The 9,552-nt window shown below is 42.0% G+C and overlaps 1 protein-coding gene across 5 annotated transcripts in view; it reads right to left on the reverse strand.

Annotated features, from left to right (window-relative positions):
* LOC137235635 (zinc finger protein 1-like) overlaps positions 1-8,721 on the reverse strand; it is a 148,439-nt gene extending 139,718 nt beyond the window's left edge. For 2 of the 5 annotated variants that reach the window (XR_010948012.1, XM_067758525.1), the window contains exon 1: positions 7,728-8,718. Coding sequence is in view for 4 of the 5 variants with exons in the window: in XM_067758525.1 (XP_067614626.1) it covers positions 7,728-7,824 (97 nt within the window). In the remaining variant the exon portion in view is untranslated. Of the gene's footprint in view, positions 1-7,727 lie in introns of all 5 variants that reach the window. The other 3 variants (XM_067758526.1, XM_067758529.1, XM_067758527.1) reach the window with 3 other exon arrangements.
* Positions 8,722-9,552: the final 831 nt, after the last annotated feature.

Consider the following 9,552-nt stretch of genomic DNA (forward strand, 5'->3'; position numbering starts at 1 on the left):
ACAGACCTTGCGTCCTCGCAAGCGAGTACCTTGATTTGGCCCTGGTACCATGCTGCATCAGAACCTCGCGGCGGACTACCCGGAGTCTAAATCAGCACGTCGAGAACGGCGTTGCCGATTTCATTCCGGACGTACGGCCACTGGTCTTTAGGGATTGCACCACGGTCATTCCCTCGGTCCAGCATTCCTAAAAGGATCCGGCCTTTGGCTACCTCGGCAAAGCTGGGTTTGGCTACCGCGGGGTGATTCTGGTGCCTTTTCGGCGGTGGTTTGATATCCTCATCAGACCTTTGACGCTTATATGGGGTTGCGCTTGTTGGCAGAGAACCCCGAAAATTCGGCAGTAGAGCTCGCGCCCTTTCCACCGAATTCCTGGCGTTCTCTGACCGCGTTTCCAGCGGAACGCCCTCATACCTTGACAGGACTTTTGCAGCCCCTCTCTTGTTCCTGTGGAACGATCCCTTGTGGGACTCTTCTTGAGAAGGGGTCCGATCCGTAGTTGCCCTCGCGGTCGTACCCCCGGATGATGTCTTCCTTATGGCTTGTTTCTCCTTTGGCTCAGTGTGACCAGATCGTGGGACCCCTGTCACAGCCGTGGGGAGAACAGTCGCCATACCGGCGTCAGACGGGCGCACAGCATCAGCAGGCGCGTCAGTGTTCGCCGTTGCCAGCGCCACTACCTTCGCCGCCATACTGGTGCTTGCCCCCGTCCGATCACCTAAGACTGTGTTAACTGAGGTTGCCCTCTTGTCGTCCATGGGAAGCCGACCCGTCGTTTCCAACGCAGTCGCTCCCCCGGTTAAAGTAGCTGTTGCGGCCCCGTTTTCCCTTGGCTCGGAGTGGCCAGGTCCAAAGACTCCTGCCACAGCCGTGGGAAAAATGGTTGCCGTTCCGGCGCTTGGTCGGTGTCCGGCAACAGCAGGCGCGTTAGGGTTCGCCGTTGCCAGCGCAACTCCCTTCCCCGCCATACTAGTGCCGACCCCCACCAAGTCGCTCATCCCTTTAGCATTGGTAGCATTGGTAGCCCTCCCTCGTTCACTAGGGCGTATGGATGCCAATGCTGTTGTCCTTCTCCCTGTGGAGGAGGACGAAGTATTTTTTTCTTTTTGTTTGTTTTTTTTGTTCATCTTGTTCGTACGACCCCTTGCTAGACAAGGCCAGCTTAGGGTCACCTTGTTTAAAGCGGGAAAAGTGTCGTCCGCCGCGGCAGAGCCCCTTACCGCGGTAAGACCATTTCTTCTCTCTGAGGCGGCCCGTTGTCAGAGAGGCTCCGTACAAATACAGCCAGATTAACCTCCCGGCTGCAAACCATCCAATGGGCACGGTGGCGCATAACACCCTGGATTGGGAGGGGGCAGATCTTGGTCATCGCTCACCCTAGGACTAGACCACCGCAGTCATGGAGATCCATATGAACCTGCATCCTACTGGGTGGCATAGTCCCGTGGTCAGCGACTAAGCCCTCGCATCGCGGCAAGATGTCTGCCCTTTTTTTAAAGTCAAATTTTAACACAAAATTTAATATCTTTACAGTATATAAGTAAATTATGTCAACATTCAACTCCAGTAATGATATGGTGCAACGAAATACAAAAATAAAAGAAAATTTCAAAATGGGCGTGGCTCCGCCCTTTTCCATTTAATTTGTCTAGGATACTTTTAATGCCATAAGTCGAACAAAAATTTTCCAATCCTTGCGAAATTTGGTAGAGGCATAGACTTTTTCCGTGAAAAAGGGCGAAATCGGTTGAAGCCACGCCCAGTTTATATACACAGTCCACCGTCTGTCCTTCCGCTCGGCCGTTAACACGATAACTTGAGCAACCATCGATATATCTTTACTAAACTCAGTTCACATATTTATCTGAACTCACATTGTATTGGTATAAAAAATGGCCGAAATCCGACTATGTCCACGCCCACTTTTTTGATATCGAAAATTACGAAAAAAATGCCATAATTCTATACCAAATACGAAAAAAGGGATGAAACATGGTAATTGTATTGGTCTATTGACTTTGTAAAATGGGTGCGGCCTCTTCCATATTAACTAAATAAAATGAAAAAGTTCTGCAGGGCGAGATCAAAAGCCCTTGGAATCTTGTCAGGAATACCGTTCGTGGTATTACATATATAAATAAATTTGCGGTACCCGACAGATGATGGTCTGGGTCACCCTGGTCCACATTTTGGACGATATCTCGAAAACGCTTTCACATATACAACTACCACCACTCGCTCTTAAAACCTTCATTAATACCTTTAATTTGATACCCATATCGTACAAACACATTACAGAGTCACCCCTGGTCTACCTTTATGGCGATATCTCGAAAAGAAGTCCACCTATAGAACTAAGGCCACTCCCTTTTAAAATACTCATTAACACCTTTCGTTTGATACCCATGTCATACAAACGCATTCTTGAGTCACCCCTGGTCCTCCTTTATGGCGATATCTCGAAAAGGCGACCACCTATAGAACCAAGCCCCACGCCCACCACCTATACTACTACCACCACTCCCTTTTAAAACCCTCATTAATACCTTGAATTTGATACCCATATCGTACAAACAAATTCTGGGGTCACCCCTGGTCCACCTTTATGGCGGTATCTCGAAAAGGCGTCCACCTATAGAACCAAGCCCCACGCCCTTTTAAAATACTCATTAATACCTTTCGTTTGATACCCATATCGTACAAACAAATTCTAGGGTCACCCCTGGTCCACCTTTATGACGATATCTGGAAAAGGTGTCCACCTATAGAACTATGCCCACGTCCTTTTAAAATACTCATTAACACCTTTCATTTGATACCCATATCGCACAAACAAATTCTGGGGTCACCCCTGGTCCACCTTTATGGCGGTATCTCGAAAAGGCGTCCACCTATAGAACCAAGCCCCACGCCCTTTTAAAATACTCATTAATACCTTTCGTTTGATACCCATATCGTACAAACAAATTCTAGGGTCACCCCTGGTCCACCTTTATGACGATATCTGGAAAAGGCGTCCACCTATAGAACTATGCCCACGTCCTTTTAAAATACTCATTAACACCTTTCATTTGATACCCATATCGTACAAACAAATTCTGGGGTCACCCCTGGTCCACCTTTATGGCGATATCTCGAAAAGGCGTCCACCTGTAGAACTAAGGCCCAATCCCTTTTAAAATACTCATTAACCCCTTTCATTTGATACCCATATCGTATAAACAAATTCTAGGGGCACCCGTGGTCCACCTTTATGACGATATCTGAAAAGGCGTCCACCTATAGACCTATGCCCACGCCCCTTTAAAATACTCATTAACACCTTTCATTTGATACCCATATCGTACAAACAAATTCTGGGGTCACCCCTGGTCCACCTTTATGGCGATATCTCGAAAAGGCGTCCACCTATAGAACTAAGGCCCACTCCCTTTTAAAATACTCATTAACCCCTTTCATTTGATACCCATATCGTATAAACAAATTCTAGGGTCACCCGTGGTCCACCTTTATGACGATATCTGGAAAAGGCGTCCACCTATATAACTATGCCCACGTCCTTTTAAAATACTCATTAACACCTTTCATTTGATACCCATATCGTACAAACAAATTCTGGGGTCACCCCTGGTCCACCTTTATGGCGATATCTCGAAAAGGCGTCCACCTATAGAACTAAGGCCCACTCCCTTTTAAAATACTCATTAACCCCTTTCATTTGATACCCATATCGTATAAACAAATTCTAGGGTCACCCGTGGTCCACCTTTATGACGATATCTGGAAAAGGCGTCCACCTATAGAACTATGCCCACGTCCTTTTAAAATACTCATTAACACCTTTCATTTGATACCCATATCGTACAAACAAATTCTGGGGTCACCCCTGGTCCACCTTTATGGCGATATCTCGAAAAGGCGTCCACCTATAGAACTAAGGCCCAATCCCTTTTAAAATACTCATTAACCCCTTTCATTTGATACCCATATCGTATAAACAAATTCTAGGGTCACCCGTGGTCCACCTTTATGACGATATCTGAAAAGGCGTCCACCTATAGAGCTATGCCCACGCCCCTTTAAAATACTCATTAACACCTTTCATTTGATACCCATATCGTACAAACAAATTCTGGGGTCACCCCTGGTCCACCTTTATGGCGATATCTCGAAACGGCGTCCACCTATAGAACTAAGGCCCACTCCCTTTTAAAATACTCATTAATACCTTTCGTTTGATACCCATATCGTACAAACAAATTCTAGGGTCACCCCTGGTCCACCTTTATGACGATATCTGGAAAAGGCGTCCACCTATAGAACTATGCCCACGTCCTTTTAAAATACTCATTAACACCTTTCATTTGATACCCATATCGTACAAACAAATTCTGGGGTCACCCCTGGTCCACCTTTATGGCGATATCTCGAAAAGGCGTCCACCTATAGAACTAAGGCCCACTCCCTTTTAAAATACTCATTAACCCCTTTCATTTGATACCCATATCGTATAAACAAATTCTAGGGTCACCCGTGGTCCACCTTTATGACGATATCTGGAAAAGGCGTCCACCTATAGAAATATGCCCACGTCCTTTTAAAATACTCATTAACATTTTTCATTTGATACCCATATCGTACAAACAAATTCTGGGGTCACCCCTGGTCCACCTTTATGGCGATATCTCGAAAAGGCGTCCACCTATAGAACTAAGGCCCAATCCCTTTTAAAATACTCATTAACCCCTTTCATTTGATACCCATATCGTATAAACAAATTCTAGGGTCACCCGTGGTCCACCTTTATGACGATATCTGAAAAGGCGTCCACCTATAGGGCTATGCCCACGCCCCTTTGAAATACTCATTAACACCTTTCATTTGATACCCATATCGTACAAACAAATTCTGGGGTCACCCCTAGTCCACCTTTATGGCGATATCTCGAAAAGGCGTCCACCTATAGAACTAAGGCCCACTCCCTTTTAAAATACTCATTAATACCTTTCGTTTGATACCCATATCGTACAAACAAATTCTAGGGTCACCTCTGGTCCACCTTTATGACGATATCTGGAAAAGGCGTCCACCTATAGAACTATGCCCACGTCCTTTTAAAATACTCATTAACACCTTTCATTTGATACCCATATCGTACAAACAAATTCTGGGGTCACCCCTGGTCCACCTTTATGGCGATATCTCGAAAAGGCGTCCACCTATATAACTAAGGCCCACTCCCTTTTAAAATACACATTAACCCCTTTCATTTGATACCCATATCGTATAAACAAATTCTAGGGTCACCCGTGGTCCACCTTTATGACGATATCTGAAAAGGCGTCCACCTATAGAGCTATGCCCACGCCCCTTTAAAATACTCATTAACACCTTTCATTTGATACCCATATCGTACAAACAAATTCTGGGGTCACCCCTAGTCCACCTTTATGGCGATATCTCGAAAAGGCGTCCACCTATAGAACTAAGGCCCACTCCCTTTTAAAATACTCATTAATACCTTTCGTTTGATACCCATATCGTACAAACAAATTCTAGGGTCACCCGTGGTCCACCTTTATGACGATATCTGGAAAAGGCGTCCACCTATAGAACTATGCCCACGTCCTTTTAAAATACTCATTAACACCTTTCATTTGATACCCATATCGTACAAACAAATTCTGGGGTCACCCCTGGTCCACCTTTATGGCGATATCTCGAAAAGGCGTCCACCTATAGAACTAAGGCCCACTCCCTTTTAAAATACTCATTAACCCCTTTCATTTGATACCCATATCGTACAAACAAATTCTGTGGTCACCCCTGGTCCACCTTTATGACGATATCTGGAAAAGGCGTCGACTTATAGAACTAAGCCCACGCCGTTTTAAAATACTCATTAACACCTTTCATTTGATACCCATATCGTACAAACAAATTCTGGGGTCACCCCTGGTCAACCCTTATGGCGATATCTCGAAAAGGCGTCCACCTATAGAACTAAGGGCCACGCCCCTTATAATACTCATTAACCCCTTTCATTTGATACCCATATCGTATAAACAAATTCTAGGGTCAACCGTGGTCCACTTTTATGACGATATCTGGAAAAGGCGTCCACCTATAGAACTATGCACACGCCCTTTTAAAATACTCATTAACACCTTTCATTTGATACCCATATTGTACAAACAAATTCTATCGTCACCCCTGGTCCACCTTTATGACGATATCTGGAAAAGGCGTCCACCTATAGAACTATGCCCATGCCCTTTTAAACTACTCATTAACACCTTTCATTTGATACCCATATCGTACAAACAAATTCTGTGGTCACCCCTGGTCCACCTTTATGGCGATATCTCGAAAAGGCGTCCACCTATAGAACTATGCCCACGTCCTTTTAAAATACTTATTAACACCTTTCATTTGATACCCATATCGTACAAACAAATTCTGGGGTCACCCCTGATCCACCTTTATGGCGATATCTCGAAAAGGCGTCCACCTATAGAACTAAGGCCCACTCCCTTTTATAATACTCATTAACCCCTTTCATTTGATACCCATATCGTATAAACAAATTCTAGGGTCAACCGTGGTCCACTTTTATGACGATATCTGGAAAAGGCGTCCACCTATAGAACTATGCCCACGCCCTTTTAAAATACTCATTAACATCTTTCATTTGATACCCATATCGTACAAACAAATTCTGTGGTCATCCCTGGTCCACCTTTATGGCGATATCTGGAAAAGGCGTCCACCTATAGAACTATGCCCATGCCCTTTTAAACTACTCATTAACACCTTTCATTTGATACCCATATCGTACAAACAAATTCTGTGGTCACCCCTGGTCAACCCTTATGGCGATATCTCGAAATGGCGTCCACCTATAGAACTAAGGCCCACTCCTTCATAAAATACTCTTTAATGCCTTTCATTTGATACGCATGTCATACAAGCACATTCCAGGGTTTCCCTCGGTTCATTTTCCTACATGGTTATTTTCCCTTATGTTGTCACCATAGCTCTCAACTGAGTATGTAATGTTCGGTTACATCCGAACTTAACCTTCGTTACTTGTTAATGTTGGATCGATGAAGTTAATCATAAAATATCACGTCATAAAATTGTTTCATATTAAGGTAAATAATATGTTGCCTGTTGCAACACGCTATCTCAACATTTTTGTCAAAAAAGTCATATCTCAGTTTTTGTTATGGTATGTTTTGAATAAAATTTGAAGGCAAGGTCTGTGAAATAATTTTTCCTTCCCACTAATTCTAGGATAGGTCCTCTTGGTTTCCTGAAATATAACATTTTCTAACATATAAACGAGATAGCCCAATAATGATGTTGGAGATCAACTCGAGAGCTATACATTTCAAATAAATTGTCAAAAACTGGAAAATAATCGAAGAATGATGTTGGATATCAACTTGAGAACTATATATTTCTTGAAGACCAGATAAATATTTTTGATGCTTGTTGGGTAATCTTATAAGTCGTTTTGAGATTTCCCTAGAAGTTGACAATTTTATTATAGAAGACTCAAAGATTCCAAAAACAATGTCAGTTTCTTATTTCATGGATAAACAAATTTTAATAAACAAATTAACAACCAAAGGTGAAATGGAAAGGAAAGGAACATTTTTAAGGAGTCAATCTTTATTTTTACTCTAAGCTAAAAATACAAATTTTTAAAAATGTGAACTTACATTGTACGGCAAAAGCTGGTGATGATGGCATACTTTGATTTATAATATTATCCTCTTGTCCAAAACGTGATAACGACGGCACCAAACAGGACAACATTGGATTTAAATTATTTAGGTAATTAACAACGTTAATCTTTATTTTAGCTTATTTTCAATACCAAAGTGTGAAAATCAGTAAATGCAGCTTAAGCGACGGCAATGATTTTCACATAGTAATTTTTCACTACGGCAATTTCGTAGTACCTATAGCGAAATACATTTTAACACACAAATTTTAGAATATACTCTAGCAGCCAGCCAATAGTGCTAAGCAGATAATATTGAAATTGAGTTTTTGTAAGTGTTGGCGTTTACCGTAATTTTGATTTCCGTTGGAAAATGGCGGCGCGTGGCATAATTAAACAAAATTTTTTGTGGAAAAGGTTTCACAGTGTGCTCCAAAAATGCAGTTCACTTTTCTTATTTATATTGCCAATTAGTAGATATCTTTTTATAATTATATATTTTCGAGTTCACACTTCAAATGTTGTTTTTGTAGTTATTCACAATGTTAAAGCAACCGGTTGTTCTTTTACGAAATTCGTCAATAATTTCTCATAGTTACTGCACAGTGAACATTTTTAGTAAATGTCTCCAAATATACTTTTTTTGTTTTTATTTTAAAATTTTTTTTTTTTTTTTTAATTCCGCTCTAGTTTGCGTATTTTTGCAATACGCGCTTTCTTATCCTTTTTTCTATGCAAACTTTACGTACAAAATTTTATTTTCATTTTCCAATTTCATCTTTCGGTTTATTCCACACTTTTTTTATTAAATCCATTAATGTTTACAGTTTTCATAAATTTCAAACAAATTTTGATTCAATCAAATTTTCGGAACAACGCATGCACTTAACACACGACGTTCTAGTTGCTACTACAATTTCTTGTGATGATTTTTGTGTGGCTGTGTCGCAGGCATGCTGTCTTTTGGCTGCTGGCGTTCGCTGTCCACAATTGGCATGTGATAAGCGTCAATGCCGACGTACGGATTGACTGTAGCGTCGGCGTAGATGCTACCACCAAAGAGAGTAGATCTACTCTCGTTGCTACCACCGTGTACAGCAATATAAACAAAAAGAGGGAAATATTTAAATGCGCTCTCATATAATCAGAAAAAAATGTATGTTATCAAGAAGCATGTGGTCAAAGAGTGTAGATAATTATATATTCTCTTTGGAACAACATTAGGAACAAAGCAAATAGCACGTTGGCACAAGTACGGACTTGAAACAGTGGAATTATCCACAAAAATTAAACAAAATTCCTTAATTTCTCACATCCTAAATAAAAAAATCCCATGAAATTCCCTCCGGATTTAAAGTGTTTATTTCTTTTGTAGAACTTTGGGGCAATGCACTGTCTTCTAGTGGCCACATGACACACAAAGCTAATCCTGTTAATTTGAGTGTTATCGATGTTGATGGTCCTTTGCCGGTTGCAGATCCTATACGTTTCGATAACAAGCACCATTAAGGTACTATGCCAACCATCTCGGGAACGATTCATTATGACCACATGAAACCGTATAGGCCATCCCACGCTTCTAGATTCATGAGGATATTGGAGTCGCCAGAGCCTCGGGTATAAAAGAAACAGTATTCGCCACGGATAGGTAAGGTTGACAATTGGTTTGGAGAAGCTATATATTGCGCTGGCAACACCTTGAAAAGACTGCGCTACACAACCTCCTGAATAAATTTGGTATTTGAGTCGCCTGGTATGACAGGCACACTTGCCGCGGGTATATTCTAGGCCCCCTAGCCCGCTGGGGGTTGCCGAGATGT

This window comes from Eurosta solidaginis, unplaced genomic scaffold (assembly GCF_040869045.1).
Source record: "Eurosta solidaginis isolate ZX-2024a unplaced genomic scaffold, ASM4086904v1 ctg00000118.1, whole genome shotgun sequence".
NCBI classification, from domain to species: Eukaryota; Metazoa; Arthropoda; class Insecta; order Diptera; family Tephritidae; genus Eurosta; species Eurosta solidaginis.